Below are 25,203 nucleotides of genomic sequence, written 5' to 3'. Positions count from 1 at the left end.
CAATTAATACAATTAGAATAATTAAAAATATTGATAATTGATAATTAGTCTAATAATGTATTGATACCTCACTTTTATTAGTTGATAGTGTATTAAATATTGATTTTATATAATTATAATAAAGATATTTTCTTAAATTAGTATAATTATATATTATTCATTAAATGTTAATTGTAATATAATTATAATAAGATATTTTTATAAAATAAATTTAGAAGAGAGAATAATACTTTTATTTTGGAGGAAAAATAAATTCATGAGGAATTGACACCTCACTTTCATTAGTTGAAAAAAATCCAGTTTTAGTATATTAAGTAGATTTTTTTACGTATTAATTTTATATTTAATATTAAAACATGACAATTTACTATGTTATTTTACTATTACTGAATGTAGTATTACATTATAAAATATAAAAATTGAAGTGATTATTATATAGCTTAGATGGATTGGACTAAATATAAAAATATAAAACAGAATATTATTATTAAATTTTAGTAATTTTAATTAGTCAATAATTTAAAATAAGATAGAAGTGACTATTCATAATTAAATAGTTTTGGTTGATTAGACTAAAAAAATTGAAAAATACTCTAAATAAAAAGTCAAATTAACTTTAATATTAAATTTATTAATACGATTTTAATTTTATATAATAGTTAGATAATAGATTAGTAAAAGCAAATGGAAGGATGATTTTAATTAGTATTCGATAAAATATTCATTTAGAATAATTAAAAAAAAGTAAAAATATAATATTATTAAAAATAATATATTTTTATGTTTAAAAAATTACATTTAAATAAAATATTTGTAAAATATAAAATTTAGAGTAACATAGCTTCATGAACATCAATCGTTAATCAATTATGAACTAACATAAAATTATAATACAATTTATTTACGAAAAAATAATCAACAATTAATATTAGTAAATATAAAAATTATCCAAACACTTTATTTAAAAGTATGAGTGGTTAATTATTAATAATATTTTATTTATAATAAAAAGTAAAAATATAATTATTCAGATTTAGATTTTAGAAGAATTAACATTATAAGTAAAAAATGATCTATTTTATCATGCATATTATAAATTAATAAATCAAACTAACTGATATAATGAATTATAATTAATTAATTGGTATAAGTTATAATAAATTAGATGATATTTAAAAAAATAAAATGAAAAAGAAGAAAACAAAATGAAATAGAAGAGATAGAATACTACAATAAATAAATTAAGTGTGAGAGTTTTTTTTTTATAAATTTTATATCACATCCGTTTCAATAATAATAAATAAAAATACGTCAACTTGATATCTAAGAGAAAATGATGAAATAAAATCATAACACAGTTCTAAAGTAAAAGTTTAAATTATACCATAATATCATTGCACAACACAAATTGAAAGTAATTTTACACTACAATATACCACACAAACAGGTAAATGACTTAAGTTTAAATAGAAATTTTTTTATTTATGCATACATGATAACACCATGGTTTATAAATGCCTCATGGATAGCATATCATATATTGCTCTGAATGATGAGTACGGGAGTTGAAGAGTGTGTGGTCGTTTGTGTCCACGATAGTTGCCTTCTTGCGACGACGCCTCATAGGAAGAAAAAGAATCGTTGTAAAAGCTACCCAATGAAAGAGTAATTGGTAAACAAATGATATTTTCTTCTAGCATATATGGTCTTTTATAGTGGTAAAATAAAAATGGAAGGAATAAAATTTTATATTTTTATATTAGGAATAGAATTTGATATTTATCATAATAAAATTAAATAACTAATTAGTTATAACTCATGTATTTAAATAAATAAAATAAAAATATTTTTAAGAATTAATCAAATCAATTAATTGATAAAAATAATTAGTATAATTGATTTTATTTGATTTATTAAGTTTAAAAAATAAATTAAGAAATAATTGATTAAATTAATTAGTTGAAATAATTGATTGAATTAATAATAATACACGGGTAATTAAAATAGTTTATATATAGATTTTTCAATTAATTATTATTATTATTGGATAATGAATAAGAATTAGAATTATATCACTATTTTTGAAATTAATATAATTAAAATGACTAAAAATATTTAAAATCAATGTGCGTTATTAATATCATAAGATTTGATCATTTTATGATTAAAATAAAATATTCTTATCATGATTACTACGACTGGTGCCATTATCATATCATCATCATCATCATCATCATATCATCATCATCATCATCATCATCATCATTATTAAAAGTATTTTCAATTGATATATAATTGATAAGTAGTTTAATAATGCATTAAATATTGATTTGATATAATTATAATGAAGATACGTTTCTAAATTAGTATAATTATGTATTATTCATTAAATATTAATTATAATATAATTATAATAAAGATATTTTTTATAAAATAATTTAGAATAGAGAAAAATACATTCATTTTGGAGGAAAAACGGAGTCACGAAAGATCAACACCTCACCTTTATTAGTTGGGGAAAATCCAGTTTTAGTATATTAAGTAGATTAATATTAATAAATATAAAAATCATCTAAACATCAAAGTATGAGCGGTTAATTATTAATAATATTTTTTCATAACAAAAAGTAAAAATATAATTATTCAGATTTAGATTTTAGAAGAATTAACGTTATAGGTAACAAATGATCTATTATATCATGCATATTATAAATTAACAAATCAAACTAACTGATATAATGAATTATAATTAATTAATTGGTATAAATTATAATAAATTATATGATATTTAAAAAAAATAAAATGAATAAAAATAAAACAAAATGAAATAGAAGAGATAGAAGACTATAATAAAATAAATTCAGTGTGAGAGTTTTTTTTTTATAAATTTCATATCACATTCATTTCAATAATAATAAATAAAAATACGTCAATTTGATCGATATCTAAGAGAAAATGATGAAATAAAATTATAACACAGTTCTAAAGTAAAAGCTTAAATTAAACCATAATATCATTGCACAACACAAATTGAAAGTAATTTTACACTACAATATACCACACAAACAGATAAATGACTTAAGTTTAAATACGAATTTTATTTATTTATGCATACATGATAACACCATAGTTTATAAATGCCTCATAGATAACATATCATATATTGCTTTGAATGATGAGTACGGGAGTTAGAGAGTGTGTTGTGATTTGTGTTCACGATAGTTGCCTTCTTGCGACGACGTCTCATAGAAAGAAAAAAATTGTTGTAAAAGTTATCCAATTAAAGAGTAATTGGTAAACAAATGATATTTTCTTCTAGCATATATATGGTCTTTTATAGTGGTAAAATAAAAATAAAAAGTATAAAATTTTGTATTTTTATATTAGGAATAGAATTTGATATTTATCCTAATAAAATTAAATAACTAATTAGTTATAACTTATGTATTGAAATAAATAAAATAAAAATATTTTAAAAATTAATAAAATCAATTAGTATAATTGATTTTATTTGATTTATTGAATTCAAAAAATAAATTAAGAAATAATTGATTGAATTATTAGTTGAAATAATTGATTGAATTAATAATAATACACGGCTAATTGAAATAGTTTATATAGGGATTTTTCAAGTTATTATTATTATTACTATTAGATAATGAATAATAATTAGAATTATATCCATATTTTAAAATTAATATAATTAAAATGACTAAAAATATTTAAAATCAATATGCCTTATTAATATCATAAGATTTGATCTTTTTATGATTAGAATCAAATATTCTTATCATGATTACTATGACCGATGCCATTATCATATCATTATCATATTATTATTATTATTATTATTATTATTATTATTATTATTATTATTATTATTATTATTATTATTATTAAAAGTATTTTCAATTGATATATAATTGATAAGTAGTTTCATAATGCATTAAATATTGATTTGATATAATTATAATGAAGATATGTTTCTAAATTAGTATAATTATGTATTATTCATTAAATATTAATTATAATATAATTATAATAAATATTTTTTTAATAAAATAATTTAGAATAAAGAAAAGTACATTCATTTTGGAGGGAAAATAGAATCATGAGGGATCGACACCTCACCTTTATTAGTTGGGGAAAAATCCAATTTTAGTATATTAAGTAGATTTTAATATATGAATATCTAAAATATAAAATAAAAAGTTATCCAACATAACTATTCCTTATATTCTGACCCAACAGATAAAAGTCAGCCCAATAACACAAAAAGTCCACCAATAAAGTAGACTTTATAATAAATTCAACCTCTTTAAAAAAGTCGAACATCGACGTAAGGATGTTAAACTTACCTGCTCAAAGTAAATAACTACCTTTATGAATCTCTCCTACTATCTCTACCTCATCTAAAAAGTTGATCCCAACAAACTTCCAAAATAAAAGGAACGCTTATCATCATAAAAAAATAGAACTACTCCAACAAAGGTGGTCATCATCTCTATAAATACACTGGAACCTCAATATAACTCATGTTCTAATCTACTATAATAGAGAAAAACCCAAATCAGCCCCTGACAATTACCTCAAAAGACAACGAGGCCCTTGCCAAAAAAAAAAACCCCAATCTAGCCCCTAACAAAAAAATAAAACCCAACCCGGCCCCTAACAATTATTTCGAAAGGACAACGAGGCCCCTGTGCCAAAAAAAATTAATGTTATTTTTTTGACACAGGGGCTAATCAGTCCCAAAAAAAAATTATCAGGGGCCGGATTGGGTGTTTTTTTTTCTTGGGGGCCTCGTTGTCCTTTCGAGATAATTGTCAGGGGCCGGATGGGGTATTCACTCAAAAAATTACTTAAAATCCTTGCTAATTTATGCATTAGAGTCTCTTCCAGGTATTAACCCCCCATTTCCTCACGAGAAACTCGGACAAGTGGCACCTTGGCACTAAAAAGATCGGACGCCACTATTAGAATATTATTCCATAACGAGCGTACTTTTAGCGTACTCTTTGTCTATATATTGGTAAGAACCTTGTAATCATAGATGAAAAATATGAATAATAAAAATAATACTTTTCTAAATAATTCTTCGTTTCTTTTCTAAACTCTTTGTACCATGGTAACATTTTTTTTAAGAATTAGAGTTGTTTCTATTCGAACCCGCAACCTCTTATATAAGTATGGAGAGACTCCAAGTTGATTCCTCATTCAAGAACGAGAGATTTTACTAAAACATCTGAACCTGAAGATTTTTTTCGCGCACACTGAAGCTGAAGATGGAGGAAGAATTTGATGTACATCACCAACCAGAATTTGTTTGTATAGTCTGTGGGGCTTTCTTCCTTGACCAGAATGCGTTAAGGGTGCATTGCAGGATCCACCGTCGTCCTCTTTCCAGATGCAACTACTGTGAAAAAAATTCCCAAACAGCGTTGATTTGAACTAACATAGGTGCAATGGTAAACCAGAGGCAAATGAAGGCGAAGCAGCCATCGCGATACATGGCGCGCAACAGCTCCGGCGGTGATCGGCGAACAGCATTCTAACTTTGAGTGTTCGTCGAAATCTTTCGAATTAGTGTAATTTTGATGATTTTGCCTAATTCCAACTACTATATTCAGGGTTTCTTGATGTACAAGGGATTGGAAAATTGTCACACTTACCTTTTTTTCTGTTTTATGCTGTTATAAATAAATATTTTACATATAAAAGGAGTGGAGTAAATGATTCTAAATAGAAGAACCTTTCTAATTAACCTTTTATATAAAAAAAATTAGAAAAAAAATTATTGTAATTTATTAGGATATTATTCCATAACGAGCGTACTCTTAGCGTACTCTTTATCTATATATTGGTAAAAACCTTGTAATCACAGATGAAAAAATGAATAATAAAAAGAATACTTTTCTAAATAATTCTGGTTTCTTTCCTAAATTTTTTGTACCATGGTAACATGGTATCAGAGCAGAGTTAGGTTCTAAGAATTCAAAATTCTGATGAATTTATATTACAAATTGAAAATATGCTACGCAATAGTTTTGGCATGTGATCATCACAAATCAATTCTGACAATTTGTCCATTAGTTTCAAACTAAACGGATATAATTATCCATTATGGGCAACTCTGATAAAAAAACAATTGGTGGAAGAAGAAAGAAGAAACACACCAAAGAAAATTGCTCTAAAATGGTGGGTTACCTAGATTGGTGGAAGGAAGCCGCCACTGTGAGTATCCCAGAGGTCACTAGCGGTGGCGAGGCCAGAAAAGAGTAAGCAAGTCACGATGGTAAGATAGCAGCGGCGCGGCGGTAAAGGCAAGGACTACTGAATTCCTTTGCTGCTAGCGGAGACTCAATATAAATGGGAGACCCAAAATCAGAATCCAATTAAAAAAATAAATGAATGAATTTTCGATTGCCGGGGCTACCGATACTATGACTGATGACCTCCATGATTTTAACAGCTTGACTATACCGTCAAAAGTCCATATTAAAACAGCTAGTGGACAGGGACGGACATAAGGGGGGGCGAGTGGCTGCCTCGGCCCCCCAACTTTTTTTAATAGTAATAAGTTATTATGTATAATTTAAATTTTTTTAAAAATATTTAATATTTAATCTAATATAAATAAAAGTTCAGTCTAATTTAAATATTAATAATTTTTAATATCTAAAAAATAAGTAACAATATTAAAAAAATCTGAAAATGATATTATTACTAATATTTTTTAATTAAATAAAAATTTTTAAATCTCATAAAGTGAATTCTTTTTTTTTTCTTGTGGCCGTTTTTTTATTCGTTTGGTATTAATTCTCTCTGTTTCAACTGCTACAGTTAAGAGATCTTTTCTAACTATGAATATTGTCAAAAAATAACTTAGAAACAAAATAAAAGATGAATTTCTTGCTAATTGTCTTTTAATTATATTGAAAAGAAAATTGTTGAAAATTTTGACACAAATTTTATTATTGGTGAATTTTATGATACGAAGAATCGACCACTTCGTTAGTAAAAAGTATACACATATTTTTTTTACTTTAAAATATATTAGCTATCCGTATATTTTTATAATACATTTTATATTATATAATTTTTTTACATAATTTTTAATATTATATGTGTTATTGGCCCCCCATAATATCATTTCTGGATCCGTCCCTGCTAGTGGAGAATTAATTGATGTTAAAGGAGGATGCTCTATTACTTTTTTAGAAAAATTGAAATTAAAAAATTGTCTCTATGTCCCTGCACTATCATCAAAATTATTGTCTGTTAGCCAAATAACAAAAGAACTAAATTGTGTGGTACTCATGTACTCTACCTTTTGTCTTCTACAGGACATTCTTATGAAGGAGATCATTGGGCGTGGTACTGAGCGAGACGGCCTTTACTACGTTGATGAAGTAGCACACCAGGTCATGCCATGCTTGCTCACGGAATGGTTACTAGGCAACTTTGGTTATGGCACAGGCGTCTCGAACATCCTTCATTTGGGTACCTCAAGTTTCTATTTCCTAGTCTTTTTACAAGTAGTACTGAACCCCTCAAATGTAAAACTTGTATTCGTGCAAAAAATCATAGAGTTTCTTTTCCTCCAACCAACACTATAGTCAATTCCAGTTTTTCTCTAATACACTCTGATGTGTGGGGCCTAGCCCCTATTTTTCATAATAATTTTCAATATTTTGTGTTATTTGTGGATGATTTCTCTCGCATGACTTGGGTATATTTTTTAAAACACAAATCTGAAGTACCTGATAAGTTCTTTGCTTTCTACCAAATTATTCAAACTCAATTAAACAAGAAAATCCAAGTACTTCACTCAGATAATGGTAGGAAATTTATAAACCAACCAATGCGCGATTTTTTTTATGAAAAATGGTCTTATCCATCAAACTTCCTGCCTAAATACACCCCAACAAAATGGTGTGGCTGAGTGGCGAAATCGTAAGTTACTTGAGATGACTCGAGCCATACTTTTTGATGCACAAGTTCCAAAAACTTTTTGGCTTGAAGCTATAGCGACCTCTGCCTACTTACTAAATCGTCTACCTATCCAAGTTCTCCACCATAAAACACCCTTACAAGTCTTGGCTACTCAGACTGCAATCCCGCCTATTCTAACCTTACCACCTCGAGTATTTGGATGTTCCATCTTTGTCCATATCCCCAAAGTCAATAGAACCAAACTTGATCCTTGTGCAGAAAAATGTATTTTCGTTGGGTATGCTACACACCAAAAGGGGTATAGGTGCTCTAATCCAATCACTCGTCGTATTCATGTGACCATGGATTGTGATTTTTTAGAATCCAAATTTTACTTCAACCGCCAACATGGCATTTAGGGGGAGAACAATAATGAACCACTTAGTTGGCTAAATAATCTTTGTTGCTCAGAAACTGTTCAAACAGAACAAGTAGATGGAGCCACCGAGCATACTTCACTCAACATAGAAAACAACTCGGTACATACAATCAGTGAGAGTTCTTTTGAGAATGTTAGACAAGAGGTAAGTAATTGTCAATCTGATAATTTAGTCCATGTTTTTAATGAGACCACTAATAATAACAGTATAGCACTGGAACATAAAGAACCAGAGCCCAATACCTTTATTCTTCCTCCAAGAAGAAATAGAGGGATGCCTCCTGATCGGTACTCACCAGAACATGTTCTCCGTAACTCAAGATACCCGATAAGAGTGGCTAGAGAAGGAATAGCAGATGTTGCAAAGGTTTTTTCCACCAGACTCTTAACAGAAGACATTTCAAGAACTGTCCGAGAAGCCAATGAGAAAGTTGAATGGCGAAAAGCCATGAATACAGAAATGTAAGCTCTAGAGAAGAATGGAACTTGGGAGAAGTGTATCCTACCAACAGAAAAAAAAGTCAGTCGGGTACAAATGGGTTTTCACCATTAAACACAAGGCAGATGGCACTATTAAACGGTACAAGGCAAGGTTAGTGGCCAAAGGTTATACACAGACCTATGGTATCGACTACACTGAAATTTTTTCACCGGTTACACAGATTAATACTATCAGGGTGTTATTTTCAATAGCAGCAAATGAAGATTGGCCACTCCATCAATTTGACCTCAAGAATACTTTCTTGCATGGAGAGTTGAAAGAAGAAGTGTACATGGAAGCTCCTCCAGGTTTCTCAACGAGATTTAGAAAACATGAAGTTTGCTGGTTAAAGAAGGCTTTTTATGGGTTTAAACAATCTCCATGTGCCTGGTTTGGAAGATTTACAGATGCCATGAAAAGGTATGGATACAAGCAAAGTAACTCTGATCATACCCTTTTTTTGAAAAAATGGAGAGATTTAATCACTTGCCTAATAATCTACATGGATGATATAATTATAACGGGAAGTGATGTTGAAGAAATTGAAAAATTGAGAAGGAACCTATTTACAGACTTCGAAATGAAGGATTTGGGTAGACTAAAATATTTCTTAGGAATAGAGGTTCTACGATCCAGCAAAAGAATCTTTATCTCCTAAAGAAAGTACATTTTGGACCTTCTGGCAGAAATAGGAATGGTGGATTGCAAACCAATAGATACGCCCATGCAAGTTAATCACAAGTTGAAGATAGTAGAAATTGCCACCCTAGCAGATAAGGAAAGGTACCAACGACTGGTTGAAAAACTAATTTACTTATCACATACTCGACCTGACATAGCTTATGCTGTGGGAATAGTAAGTCAGTTTATGCATAAGCCACAAGAAGATCATATGAAAGCTGCCATGAGGATAGTTCGATATTTGAAGGGAGCTCCAGGAAGTGGAATCATTTTCAAAAGGAATGACCATTTGAAGGTTGAGGCATACTGACGCAGATTGGGCGGGTAACCCAAATGATAGAAGATCAACCGCTGGTTACTTTACATTTGTTAGAGGCAACCTAGTAACTTGGAAAAGCAAGAAGTAGAAAGTTGTAGCTCTTTCAAGCGCAAAGGCAGAATTTCGAGGGATTGTTAAAGGCATAACTGAAGTATTGTGGATAAGAAAATTGATGACTGAGATTGGTTTTCCACCACAATTACCAAACCAGTTGAAATGTGATAACAAAGCCGCAATCAGCATTTCAGAAAATTCCGTACAACATGATAGAATAAAACATGTTGAGGTGGATCGACACTTTATCAAAGAAAAAATTTAGAATAACATTATTGAGCTTCCATTTGTGAGATCAGAAGATCAACTGACTGATATTCTTACTAAAGCAGTTTTAAGACAAGCCCTTGCTAAAGTTCTAACCAAGCTGAGTATTGGTGATCCCACTACTCACCTTGAAGGGGAGTATTAGAATATCATAATTAGGGAATAAAATCAGGAAAATATCAAAGAGAATTAGAAAAAAAATCAATGTAATTTATTAGGATATTATTTTATAATGAGCGTACTCTTAGCGTACTCTTTGTCTATATATTGGTAAGAACCTTGTAATCACAGATAAAAAATATGAATAATAAAAATAATACTTTTTTAAATAATTCTTCGTTTTTTTCCTAAACTCTTTGTACCATAGTAACAGCCACCCTATCAAAAAATCTAGACCTCACGTTCAGGCCCAAACCAACGTTTCAGGTAATCCTCGGAACACCTATAATAACATTAGCGATAATAACTAAAATTATATTTTGATCAACTTGATAAATTATAATAAATAAATTTGGTCGCATAAATAATTATATTTTTTGTCAATATATTATTGTTAACATTTTTTATTTTGTCTATTCATCATATTAATTTTGATCTGAGGTGCTCTTTACTAATTTATCATATTATGGGATATCAAATAGTTTGAAGAAGTTAACAATTTTGTTTTTTTTTTCAATCAACAAGTAATTTGATAAAGTTTGTTAGTTTGACATTAATCTAAGGAGCTATTAAGTTTAGGGTTTAATCCAGTAAAATTACTCTAGACATTAAATTTTGTTACTGATTATGATATCATTTGTTATTTGACTAATTATTCATCTAATATTTTTGTCCTTTTAAAATTATCTAAAAGTGTATTGTCATCTTTTTAAAATCAAATTTGAATATTATAATTTAATTAAACAACAATCATCTTAAAAGGATATTTTGGTCTTTTTAAAATTAATCTTAAATAGTATATTTTCATTTTTTTAATATCTAGACAAATTTCTAATTTTTAAAGCATTTAATGACTATTAATACTAAATAGATATTTTAGACTTTTAAATTTTAACATTACTCTTCAAAAAGAGTACTTTTATCTTTTTAAATTTAATATAAATTTTTAATTTTTAAAATAATTGAATAACTCTAATTTTAAAAGAACATTTTTGTCTTTTTAAAATTTATTACAAACTTATTTTACTCTTTTTGAAATTAAATTAAATTTTCAGTTACTTTTAAAAGATATTTTAATCTTTTTAATATTAATTTTAAAAGAATATTTTTGTCTTTTCATTTTTTAACTTTTTTTTATAATTTTATGATAATTTAATATCAATTTAAAATAAAGTAATGTAATCTAATTTGATAATGGCCCAAATTTTTTTATTGCACAAAACATGGAAAAGCCTTACTACCTTAGCCCAAATTCGTTTGTTTTTAGTATACTAGCCTAACACAAAAATAAATGAAAATAATAATGATAAAAATACATAAAATACAATTTTTTTTGTTAAGTACGATTTTGGTCTCTAAGATATGGACTGAAAATTTTTTTTGTCCCCAACATTTTTTTGCTTATAAAATCATCCCTAAAGTTTAACTTAGTTTTAAAATCATTCTTTTTTACCAAATTTTTTATTTTTATTACCAAATTACTCCTAACTAAAAAAAATATATATATAAAAAAAAGAAAACACGTTAAGGGAGAAATGGGGAAGGGAAAACGTGTTAAGGGGGAAGGGGGGTTTTAGGGAAGAAGAATGGGAGGGGGTGGAGTGTTCAGGGAAGAAGAGGGGGAAGGGAATCCGTTGCCATCCTTCAAGAGTGTCGTCATCCCTCGCGATTTGCACCGTCGCAGTGCCTTCCTTGTGATTCGTAGCGCCGTCGACCACTGCAAAGCCGTTCTCGTCGTGATTCGCAGCGCTGCCAACCACCACAGCGCCCTCCTCATCGCGATTTGCAGCCCATCACCACCGCATCGCCGTTCTCATCGCAATTTGCGGCGTCGCCACTACTGCCGTAGCCATTTCCACGCAATCTGCCACCACCACCGCAGTTCTCCTCCCCTAGTAATTCGTAGTTCACTGCCGCAGCCCCTCCTCCCCCCACCACCGCAGCCCGTCCCCTCGCGATTCGCATATCACCTGTTCTCCTTCGAGGTCCTTGCAATGCTTTTTCAATTTTTTATTCCTTTTTCTTTAATTTTTCAGATTTAGCGGAAGGTGATTTGCTTCTGTTTATTCCATTGTTGTTGTTGTTGATGATGATTATGGTTGCTTCTGTTTACTCTTTTTTTATTCCATTATTGTTGTTGATGCTTCTAGTTGCTTCTGCTTTTGTTTCTTTTGTTGAAGAGGAAGACAAGACTCTGCTTTGTTGCCTTCTGTTTCTTTTGGTTCTCAATGTGTATTGCCATGTTTATCTTCTGGTTGCCTTATTTATCTGCTTCCATTATTCATGTGTATTGCTTCTGTTTCTACTTCTTGTCTCGTTTATTTGCTTCTGGTTGCTTCTGGTTCTGCTTTTGTGATGAAGAAAGCTTCTGTGATGGAGAAAAAAAAAGAAGAATAGAAAATGAAGATTTTAGGAAAAAGAAAAGGGTATTTTGGTCCAAAGGACAATTTTAAAATCAAGTTAAACTTTAGGGACGATTTTGTAAGCAAAAAAAAGTTATGGACGATTTCGTACTTAACCCCCTTTTTTTACTATTTTGTTTGTGGAGTTTCGATGCTCCAAGAGTTGTAAGGAGCATTTAATCGAGTCCCATTTTAATAAGCATAAACAACAACAAGTGCGTTTGGTAAGATAACTTTTAAAATTTAAAAATACTATATAGACATTAATATAAGAATTAAATTTATATATTAATTAATTTTACGAGGTTATATTAGACTTTTTAATTTTGATAAACACGATCTAACTTTGAAAAGTTCCCTTTGAGGTAGTTTCAAAAGCACCGCTAACTTTTAAAAGCTGCAAGTACAAGCACATGAGTTTTTGGATTTACCAAATGCAAGAATGTAACGAAATGCACAAACACCTCTTTAAAATATTTTACCGAACCAAGTTTAGGTATTCTTCAGATTCCAAAGAATATGTTACAAATATGACACTAACTCCTCATAACTCATTCAAATGCCTAATAACTCAATTTTATGAGGTTAATTGTTACATTGTAACCATCATTCTACTATTAAAGGAGAATGTTATAACATTGACAATTGTTCATACTTTTGGTTGGTCATGAGCTTATGAAATTTTGAGACCCTGATTTGAGCTGTGTTAACACCAGACCGAGAGGACAACCTGCAAAGGCACTCTGATACTTAAGTCAGTAGTGCTTTTAAGATGATTGTAGTGAGAAGAATGTAGCTTACCTCGAGGTTCCCCTCTCCTTGTATTATACCGTCACTAAGTAACCGTTAAGCATTTACATCCTTGAGTATACGTTTCGATATCACGACTTATCAGATTTTCGAGTTATGACTCCATTCATTTTTCTGATATACGTTACCCTTGTGTTAAGTTGATAACATATCAATTTCATTTAACCGAATTCCCAATATACTATTCTTGTTCAGAATAGTGCCCCAACTTGGATTTCTTGACTTACGATATTGTCGTGAACCCGAGTTTAATGGACCAAGCCTATTTGGGTTTTAAGCGCCAAAAAATGCTTAAGAAACCTTCCGTTCATTTGAGCGGTTGTAAGTTGTAACCTCCCTTGGTTTTCAAACCGTCAGTTTTCTCTCTCCATAAATCAATGTTGCATTTAATCTTTATTAATAAAAACTCCACTTTAACTTTACTTTCATTTCTAATCCTTTCTTCAAAAGAAAATATTCTCTCTCTTTCGAAAAAAACCTACAGACCCTTATGAAGAAAAACTTCAAGTTCCTCCACTCCTATAGTACTCCAGGGTCTTTCCAAAAGGGTATGCTTGCTATTCCTTTTATACATCTGCAACAGTACCCTTTATTCAGGTATGGGGACTTAATTTTCCTCTTCCACCTTTCAAATCATACTTGCTATTCAAATTCCATCCATCTAGATGAACAGTTCACTACCCTTTTTTGATAATTTTATATGATTATAGATATGGGGTTTTATAATTTTGTCTATCAAATTCTGCATGTTTAGGTTTTAGTAGGGGTACCACTATTTAACTATCCCATTATTTTGAACATTAGTAAAACTTACGAAAAATTGTAGAGATTTTTCTGGGTTTTCTCTTGGTCCCCTTAGTGTTTTATGAAACTTTTCTTTCGTAACATAGTGGTGGTGTTCCTGTAGGTATATGAGATGCCGAAGAAGAAGATAATTGCTACCTGCGAGAGAGTCAGTACGTCATCATCTAGACCTGCTCCACATCCTAACCCAACTCGACAAGTGGATCCTTATTTCTAAGTTTCGGAAGAAGTGAAATCTATTGTCTCCACCATCACCCAAGATGAGCTAGATGCGTTACGAGAAGTTGGGGTTATCTTTAATTCCAACGTTGAAAACTTATACGTCTTTTCTGCCCCGAGTCAAAAAAATAGTCTCTGCCACTTTAACAACCATGCAGGCTCGTAACTACGAGACATCGTTTACTCGTCTTGGAGTCTGTCTTCTCTTCACACCCTTTCAACAAGATATTCTTAGGTATACAAGATGTGGCCCATCACAACTTCATCCAAACACTTGGGACATTATCCGAAGTTTCGAGTTGTTGTGTTCTTTCCTTGGACTAGATGCCTCTTATAGGGTCTTCTTTTATTTTTTTTTTACCTAACCATGCCCTTTAGCTCGCAAGGTCGCGGGTTTATCTCCTTCCAAGGTAACCCAAATAGGAGAATTTTTAACCTTTTCGAAGAATCCTATCATGGTTTCAAAGAGAGATTCTCCAAGGTTGAAAGAGTAGAGGGAACAACACTTTTGTTCATGACTATGGAATATGAAAAAAGGTTTAACTTATATTAGAACTTTAACGTCTCGTCCCCTAAAATCCAACTTCAAGGTGTCAATACTTTTGAGTCTGAGAGTATCAAATGCTTCTAGAACTCTAGAATAATTAACCTTTAAGTCTCCGAACCATTCTGGCTAATGAGTGTGCTGCTCGGAATGCCATTGGTAAATATTATGAAGTGCTCCATTAGTGTGTGAGCTTTTTCGTTATATCGGCTTTTCAACTTTGTCAATACAAACAAATTATGAAACATGCAATAATTGATAATCATTTTATTAAACGGATTGTATCAAAATATTTAAAATAAGGCCTCATTAAAAGACTAAATAAATAGGAAAAGAGTGCCTTTTTGTAAAGAATAATTACTAAGAGAAATATTTCTTTAAGTGAATGGCATTCCACGTTCTCGAAACCTCGGACCCATCTAAGTTTTCCAACTTATAGGCCCCTTACCCAAATTTGCCTTAATTCTGAATGACCATTTTCAAGTAGGGGCGAGCTTCCCTTGGCTTCCCAATCTTCATCATCGCTGTGCCGTCGAGGCGGCTCCAAAATGTCGTTCAAATTTATATATTCATCTGTCCGATGACCACACAATTTATGATAATCACAGTATTGGGACTTATTTAGCGAAGTTCTAGGCTAAATTTTCCTTGCTTTTGGCAATATACCTTTATGGGAATTTGTTAATAGACTTCTGCCAACGATGCAACTAAAGGTGTATATGTGGAGAACTTTCCCACACATGGAACTGACGACTTCGGAGAATTTTGTCTCGAGCTCCCGGCCTTATTAGGCAAGGGGCTGGGTTCTTCCGTTTGGTCAAAACTACTCTCGAAATGCCCTCGTCCCTCATACATTCCAAAGTAATTTAATGGATTTATTCCATGGATTTGACATATTTAGAAGTGAGATGTCTTCTGAAATCTCTTTTGAGCAATTCAGCTAAGTTCATCATGTCTCAAAGGTGTCAATGTGCTCTTGAGGGTCCGACTTACCTTCATATTTTAGATCTACCAGCTTGTCAAAGTATTTGGGCAGCCTGACGTGAAGAACATGTAAAGCGAATGGAATTTGGCCCACGATCACGTGTTCCTGAGAATCCCTATGCCTTCTAGGACTTGGACTTCTTTGCGAAATTCACTTCTTTTTAGACTGGGCAGACTAGGAATTAGATCTTCCTTGTCTCTCATGATCCCGATGTACTCTTCACGTCAGGGAGACTCTCTCCTATTCCTTCGTGGTGAATGAGATCGTCGGCGATCATCTTCATGTTGGTGATCTCAGTATCTCTCCGGCATTCTTCTTTCTCAGCTGTTTCGTTGGCCTCTTGTCGTATGACTTTGAAATTGGAATCGCGATTGCAAACGTTCAACAAGTTTATGCTCTAATTCCTGCATCTTGTGACACATCTCCTGCATTGCATGGACATAACCTACCGGGCCCAAGACAATGAAATGGCGAACTTTGGTATTGTGGTTCTGATGGTGCTCAAAAGATTATTCAAAGATTAATCCAAATTATAGAGAGTAGGTTGGAGATACGATGTTGTCGTCATCCTTCTATTTCAAATTTCTAATGTCTCGAGGTCATCATTCCCAATGAGGGAGGGTGTTCCTACAAGGACTCCGACGCTCAAGTTAGCATGGGTCGCAAAAAGAACTAAGATAGAGATCATACATGAGTGCACGTATTTGGAATAGTGCATATATTATGATGTTATGATGTTATGAGCTTCTCTTATATGGGTTGCTCTTTTCATGAGCTACTCTCATCATAAGATGCTTGATGTCTTATTGTGGTCTCCCTTTATATATGCTCTTAGGCTTATATGTAGTCAATGTTATAACACTCTCTTTTAATAGTAGAATGATAGTTACAATATAATAATTAATCTCATAAAATTGAGTTATTAGGTATTAGAATGAGTTATGAGGATATAGTATCCTCTTTGTAACATATTTTTTGAAACTCGAGAGAATACTTAATCATCAAATCAATTTCTTAGAACTTCTTATATTCTTGAAACCGATTCTTAGTATTAGGCTTATAGAAATATTTCAGAATAGACCCCAAATCTCGGTATGTTTTTCTTTTGAAAAATATTTTTTGAGTTTCAGATATCAACCCAAGTGTTTCATCTTTTAAGGTGGAACTTTTTATTTTGCTTACTTTTCTTATAAGTCCAAACTCTGACCATAACTTCTATCAATCATAGGTTACCATCTCGATTTATGAGTTTGGGAGTTAGATTTTTTTTAATCAAAGTTTGCATGTTGTGATTCTAGAATCAAGAGTCGACGCTTTTATTTCTTGAATGTCAAACTAATTTTTTCTTGAATTTTGTATTTTTCAGTTTTATGGACTTCCCGTAGTGGGTACCCGCAACTCGTAGCTTGTAGGCTCAAGCATCCGAGTTTTTGAGATTCCGATAAAGACATATCAAAATAAATTCAAGTTGTCAAAATCAATAATTATTAAATTTAGTATGTATGAAATAGTAACTCAATCAAGAAAATGTTGAGTTTAAAATAAAGAAATTATTTCTCTTAAAACAATTTCTTGATTATTTTTTTTATTTAAGTGTAATTTATCTAAATGAATTTTTTTTCGATTTAAAGTAATTTTTTGGACAATTAAATGATGGAATTTTTCAATTTAGATTAGTTGACTCATAAGCCTTTTTTCAATAAACAATTCTTCAGAGATTATTCTTTTATTTCTACCATAAATTTTTATATTATTTTTTTAAAAATAATAATATGCTCTAAAATATTTTATAAAAATTTAAATAAAATAAATCTTAAGTATGAATGTGGTTTGCCTTCGAAAAGTTTAATTAGGATTTTTAATATTTTTTTCTTTAATAGAGAACGAATTTTCCGTCTTTCAACTTTGTAAACTTTGATCTGTAGATGTCAAGTGTTTCTTGTGGTAAAGTTTTTTTTTTTATTTATTTATTTCTTGTCTCACAACTTTTTGTTACTAAACCTTCAAATCATTGATAATTTAATTGGTCTAGCAATTATAAGCTTTTGAAGCGTATAATGATATGACACATATTAAAATTTGTAAATATTTCCATATTTTCAGTGAAATATAAATATTTGCAATAATGAAAATGTTTATAAATTTTAATTTGTGATAATATTATTATACGCTTTAAAGACTTATAATTTTTAGACTAATTAAATGGTCAAAGATTTGGAGGCTTAGTAACAACTTTTTTGTCTTGCTTTCTGATTCAATTCCGCTGCTAGGGTGAGGGAACTCTGCCTATCTCAATCCTTAGAAGCCGGTTTGAGGTTCACCGATTGACCTAATTCCATCAGTAGTTCGAGCGGATACCACCCCGGATGCATAATATACCGTGCCAGTTGATCCAGATCCTGCAGCTTACCACCCAGTTGGCGTGTGGGAATAATGATAGTCGAAGGGAGGTAGCGGTCTAAGCCTCTTAGGCTTGGCATAGGAACTCTTCTCTCACCCGCAGGAAGGCTGTGATGTGACCCAGTAAAGTGCCCAGAGGTAGAATGAATTGAATTAGCTAACGAATCTTCCGCAATGAAAGTTGTGAAGTAAAAAATCGAATAATTTTTTTTTTTGTAAATTTACACAAAAAATACTACTTGATATCTAGAAATCAAAGTTTATAAACAGGAAGACATAAATTCATTTTCTATTAAAAAAAATTAAAAATCCTAATTAAGCTTCTTGAAACCACTTAGACATGTAAAGATATGATTTATTTTGCTCAAGTTTTATAAATTATTTTAGAGCATATTATTATTTTAAAAAAATAATATGAAAATTTGTGGTAGAAATAAAGGAATAATCTTTGAACAATTGTTTATCAAAAAAATTCATAAATCAACTAATCTAAATTGGAACATTCCATCATTCAATTGTCCAAACAATTGTTTTAGATTAGAAAAAAAAAACTCATTTAGATAGATTGCACGTAAATAAAAAAAATTCATCAAGCAATTGAAGGAAAAGCTTTGCGACCAGACGCAGTGCGACAGCAACAGAAACAGCGGCAACACTGCAGACCACAACGACTGCGAACACATACGAAGTCCCATGCAAAGAAACTGGAAGCACCAACGGCCACAGAACACAGGGGATGCCACGTGATGGCAGAGACGACATTCAACAATGCTGATGCTGTGGCAGTGGACGAAGAGGGCTGGTTCAGCTTCGGCAGCAGCAATGAGACAGATGCGATGTGATGGCCTGAGGAAGAAAACCTCGATAGAAGTTAGGGTTTTTTTTGTGAGGGAGGGTATCTCTTCTTTGGCTCCCCTCTTTTCAGATTAGGATTTTTGGTGATTTTTTTTTTCAGATTAGGATTTTTTCTTAGGTTTTTGCTTTCTCTTTTTTTTTCTTGTTTTAAAAGAAATTGACTTAAAAATAATTAAAAAATGAATTAAAAATTTTAAATCACTTTATTTTAGAAATGATTAAACCATAGTTATAAATATAATAACAGACAAATTCTGAACTTTTGGGATCACATATTATTTGTACATCAAAATTAACTACTAAAATTAGCCACCAATGTATTTCTATATGAATACATGTGTAATTTAATTTATTTTTAATGTGTATTTGTATTTCAACATGTATTTTATACTAGTAGGTGATTTTAGTGGCTAATTTTAGTGTACACGTAGCATTACTCTTAAGTTATGAAGTTAATTGTTACATTATAACAATTATTCTACTATTAAAGAAAAATGTTATAACATTGACTATATATAGGCCAAAAGGCATTATATGAAGAGAGATCACAATAAAGCATCAAGTATCTTATGATGAGAGTAACTAATAAGATCATAACTTCATAATATATGCATTATTTTAAATACGTATACTCAGGTATATCTCTATCTAAGTTTCTCTTACGACTCATACTAACTTAAATATCAGAGTCGTTACCGGTACACCTCTACTATTGAGGTCAGGATAACGAATTCGAAACATTGAGAATTCAAAATAGAAAAATAGTGATAATTTCGTATCTCCAATTTATTTTATAATTTTGTTCAAATAACTCTTAAATTTGGAAGGAAAAAAACTCTTATGAACAATATTATATTTGAGTTTTGGGGTGTTTGTGTAAAAGAACTAATTGAAAATGCATGGACAATAGAAATGAGGACGAGTTTGCACTTTGCATGAAAATACACCGTCCAAGTGGAAGGAGTTGCAATTCAAACGTGAGAGAGTGAAAGACTTAAAAGAAATTAAAAAAAGGATTATATTGTTTTTAACCTTTTATAGTTTTGTAACGCAAAGATGCACATTTCGTGTATGCAGAGGTAACAATTCCAGTGCACGAAAGCGATGTCCATGAGAAACAAACCAAATTAGACCTAGACCAAAACCAAAGCAAGCGTATCTATAATCTAATTAATGACTTAATTAGCATATAACATATAATCTATAGTATTGGGAAGATTGTGATTAAGGGAATCATGTTGTCTCATCTCATCTCGTCTAATTTTTTTTGGTGACTCTCATCTCGTCTAATAAAACTTCACATGAAATTTTTATCAAATTTATTCGAAAAACTTATATATTAAGTCGACTTACATATAATTTTTAACAAAAAGTTCCGAGCACACATTGCACATTGTGCATTTAGTATGCACTTTTTTTTTTTTATGTTTTTGAGATTTTATGAAAAAAAAAAAACATGATATAAAAAAAAATAAAAAAATAAAATTTTATTGGTTTTACTATTTTTTCCTTTTTTACGAATTTTATAAAATAAAAATATTAAAAACAAAAATTTAAAACTAAAAACACAAACTAAACACGTCTAAAATTAATTATAATATATTTATATATAATATATATTATTTAATTTATTTTTAATATATATTTTATATTTTAATATATATTTTTATTAATTTAGTAGTTGGCTTTTTATATATACACAGCATATTTAAATTTTAATAAATTACTAATGAATAATATTTTATGACAATTCTAATAAAAAAAGAAAAATTTAAACTTTTTTTAAAATAATTAAAAGCAAAATACTTAAATAACTTTAACTGTGAGTATATTTCATTATTTCATAAATTAATAGAAAAATAATTACTAATTAGAAAAAATCATATTAATTTTTTTATTTAAAATTAATAATCAAAATTTATTAAATAATTTATAATTAAATTATAATTTAATAATTTTTACTTATTGATTTCATAGATCACATCAAAACTGCACTTTAATTTTCACCTTTTTAATTAGTGAGAATGGATCTTTCAATTTTTTTTACAATTGAGAGAGTAAAGTGTGATCTTTCACTATTAATTTTATAAGTAGAACCAAAAATAAATATAAAAAAATAATAAAAAATTAAATATCACACTTTATTATCTTAATGTTTTTTAACAATTAAGAGGATCTATTCCCCTAATTAGCCATCTAGTATTCTGGTAATCTGAGTTTACCATGCAACAAAAAGTTTGTCCAGTGGAAGACAATTTTGTCATTTTACAGTTTCTAAGTGAATAATTTATCATTTGTATTCTTATTTTGAAAGTTTATTAGTCTTGGTTTTATTTAATCGCAGTTTGAGCTGCCACCGCCACCTTCTAACACACACAATCTCAGCGGAAAAAAAAAAAAAAAACTAACCCTAACCCTAACCCTATGGACAAGGGAACTTTCTTCTTCTTCGTCTTCTTCAATTAATCTGTTGCAATCTGTGGGAGTTTCTCAAATTTCAGAGTGGTGGATGTTTGGGGTAAGGTAATGGATCAAAGATCCATGGTGGATTTGGAATCAGAGAGGGAATCGCTTCGTGTGAAAAGGAAGACCCTTGAAGCCGTTCTTCACCATTGTCAGAGAGCACTTGAATCAACTATCCACGATAATTCTACTGATACCATCTTCCATGAACACAGTTCTGGGGCTCATCCTACCCCACCACCATCACCACCACCTGATCTTGAAACCGATGAGGTACTTTCGTTTTTTTTTTTTTTTTTTTTTTTTTTTTCTGTTTTTTGCTGTTGTTGTTTAGGGTTTGTGATGGTGTTGGGAGGGAGTTCTTTACTTCTTCTTGTGATAGGATAGGATATGTAATTAGGTTTCATGAACTAACTTCCTTATCGGTTTAAACTTTTTTTTAATCTTTGATTAATAGTCAGAAAAACAAGCTTACTTGATAAAGTGAATGTTGATTGGTAGTCATAATTGAACGTCGATAGCAGGATCTGGAGCTCTAATTATTATACCTAAGCCAAGTTTCTGAAAGTTCAAGCAGCAAATTAAAGGCCAATGAATTATATTTATTAGATATATGACATTTGGAATTGAAAGAGAACCTGTTCTTGTAAGCTTGGTGCATATGAGTATATGGTTAGACCTTAAGAGATTAGGTCTAGAAGTAAGTAAGTCAGCTCGTGAGCTAATTATATAGCTTGATTCCTTGGTAGATCAGTAAACTGAGCTCGGGAGCTAACGAGCAGAGCATGAGTTAGAAATTTGAGCTCATTTATTAGACGAGCGCATCTTTGAGCATAGTCATATTTGATTCAGTGTGAATGAGCTAACATACATATACATATAGAGTTAGAGACAGTAGTATTACTCTAGTCTTGAGCCTTGCTGGAAGAATAGATATGATGGGAATGCACATGAAACGTAAATTCTTATATTTGATGATGTCATTTTTGTTTGTTTGATGGTGGTTCCTGTGTGATGCAATGGAACTATGAATGTTTAAAATGACCGATTCTGAACACTGTCCTTAATGTTAATGAGATTCCTAACACAGCAGCTTTTGCGTCCCAATGCAGTTATGTGATCTGATCAAATCTAGAGTTGAATGCCCTGGCTTCCTTGAAAAGTTAGAATGTGCCCAGTCATCTTTTTCACGTGACACAGCTGGTATGTTACACATCACAAAATGATTTCTGCATTTTGATGATTTGAGTAATACAAGTTGCTCCTTTTGTTGTTTGAAACCTTGAATACTGATAACAGAAATTGATTGTTTATGGTTTATGGCAGAAGAAGGTAATTCTTGGGATATGGTCAGTGATAATGATCTCTGGGAAGATAAAGATGTTGACTCCGACCAAGAAGATTATGTTCTTGTCAAACAAGAAGATATTGTGGAAGGCATCGCTTGCTTCATGGCTGCATATTTGTTATCCCTGAAGCAGACCAAGGTATGTAATTCACATATTTTCTTGTCATTGGATTGGCTTTATAGTATGTGCCATAAGATGTAGTGTTGGTTTGGATTGACTTTTTTGAGTAAAAAAAGTACAAAATTAAAGTACTTTTATTCAATTTTAAACCTATTTGGATACATCTTTTAAAAAAATACTTTTATTAAAAAAAGCAAATTATTTTGTTTCTCTAAAAGCTAATACCTTGCTTTTTAAAAAAGCAGAAGCAAAAGGCATTTTTAATACTTGAAAATTCTTTTTAAAAAGTTTATCCAAATGTAAAATAGCTTTTGTCTATTAAAAAAAAAAATCTTTTTAAAAAAGATGAAAAAAATAAGTATTTTTTTTCAAAAGCAATCCAAACTACTATTATGGCTTTTCCCATAGTATGCTTCACTGAAGCTGTCTTATTCTTCTGTTGCTCAAGAATTGCTTGTTATCAAGCAATGGAAAATGTTGCTTTATTAATTTTAGCTATGATCGATAATAAGAAACATGTCGTCAAATTTACTGTTGTCTCTGATCTCTCTGATTGATTCCTTTGCTCTTTGTAGGATTTGACACCTCTTCAACTCCAAGAAGGTGAATTTAATTGCTTCGTTGCTAATGGCTTACCTTCATTGTGCTTCCATATATTTTAGTGAAAACAATTATTTCTCTTCATCATCTACCTCTGTATTTCAGATGAATGTTCATGGCTATGCTCTAACTGAGGCAATATTATTGTCAGTTAGCTGAAAAATGGGAATGAATTGCTGACTTTTTTTAAATTTCTTTTATTAGCCCTCAGCAAGACTTTTTCAGTGAAAAAGAAAAAAGGTAAGCTTCAAAAGGCTTGGGATGGGAGCAAAGTTATTTATAATGTTGCATCATGGGGAGCTACGGCTATTGGGTAAGTGGTTTCACATGACTTAAAATTGCAGAAGTTAATTGTTTTATTCATCTGCTGCGAAACGTGCATTATGTCACACACTTTACTTATGAAATTGGCTTCTGCCTTGTTAGCATTCCTCTAGTAATCTTCAGTTATGGATATTAAATGTCTAGTTTTATCATCTTGTCACTTGCATTTTTCATTTACAATATGTTTGATCGGAGGTTTAAAATTAGGTGGACTTTTTTTGTGGATGAGATACATGGTTAATTTTACTAATTCCAGAAGAATTTCACCCCATTTTTAACGTCTAACCAAGCACACAGTTTAGTAACATAATAATAGCTCCTTTATAATAGTGGAGCCTTTTCACAACAGAAAATCATTTTGAATTAGTTCAATTGTCACAGTTGAGCTAATAGTTTCATTTGGCACTTGACATTGTCGGCAGGATATACCAAAACCCTGTTATTGTAAGGGCTGCAACTAAAGCATTCTGGACTTCATGCCAGGTCATATCAAAGCTTCTCTGATTTGGTAATGTAGCTTGGAGCAAAGTTGTGGTTGCCAACTTAGGTAGTTGAATGCAATTGATTCAGCTTAGCCTTCCACAATCTGTTCTAGTTTTATATACGAATTCAATTTCTTTGCACCAAAGATCAATTGATCTTAGTGTGGCTTGATGTAAATATCACTGGTCTAATGTTTTCTAGTGTAATCCAAAATCTTATTCAAAACTTGTGTCTTATTTAAAACTTGTGTCCTGGAGCATAATTCAAAATTTGTTATTTGCCTTTAACCGTTGAATAAAGTATGAGAGATTACATGAGTTTTATATACCTACTTTTAAATAAATGCATTATATATGAAATGAATTAGCTAAAAAGTACATTAAGATATTTGTGGTCTGCTAGGGTTCTAGTGCCCACTAGGGTTTTCTTTCACTTTCATTTTCAGATCTGAGTATCTCTAATCCATGCATTGTGACTAGTAGACGCTGGCAATTTAGCATGGATGGGAGA

At 30.6% G+C, this 25,203-nt stretch overlaps 1 protein-coding gene across 1 annotated transcript; it reads left to right on the top strand.

Annotated features, from left to right (window-relative positions):
* The first annotated feature begins 21,345 nt into the window (after positions 1-21,345).
* On the top strand, positions 21,346-24,918 carry LOC112765235 (uncharacterized). Its single transcript, XM_025811151.3, has 6 exons — positions 21,346-22,090; positions 22,930-23,020; positions 23,144-23,304; positions 23,862-23,889; positions 24,091-24,199; positions 24,633-24,918. Exons 1-6 carry the CDS (start codon positions 21,881-21,883, stop codon positions 24,712-24,714), a joined length of 681 nt encoding a protein of 226 aa, XP_025666936.1. The 5' UTR covers positions 21,346-21,880; the 3' UTR covers positions 24,715-24,918.
* The last annotated feature ends 285 nt before the right edge of the window (positions 24,919-25,203 follow it).

The sequence above is a fragment of the Arachis hypogaea genome, chromosome 17 (assembly GCF_003086295.3).
Source record: "Arachis hypogaea cultivar Tifrunner chromosome 17, arahy.Tifrunner.gnm2.J5K5, whole genome shotgun sequence".
NCBI classification, from domain to species: domain Eukaryota; kingdom Viridiplantae; phylum Streptophyta; class Magnoliopsida; order Fabales; family Fabaceae; genus Arachis; species Arachis hypogaea.
This window is presented reverse-complemented; position numbering and strand designations above follow the sequence as displayed.

Coding starts and splice junctions, on each gene's coding strand:
- LOC112765235 (XM_025811151.3), top strand. CDS start 21,881: ATGGATCAAAGATCCATGGTGGATTTGGAATCAGAGAGGGAATCGCTT. Junction 23,021..23,143: donor TTTTTCACGTGACACAGCTG/GTATGTTACACA, acceptor GGTTTATGGCAG/AAGAAGGTAATTCTTGGGAT. Junction 23,305..23,861: donor TATCCCTGAAGCAGACCAAG/GTATGTAATTCA, acceptor TGCTCTTTGTAG/GATTTGACACCTCTTCAACT.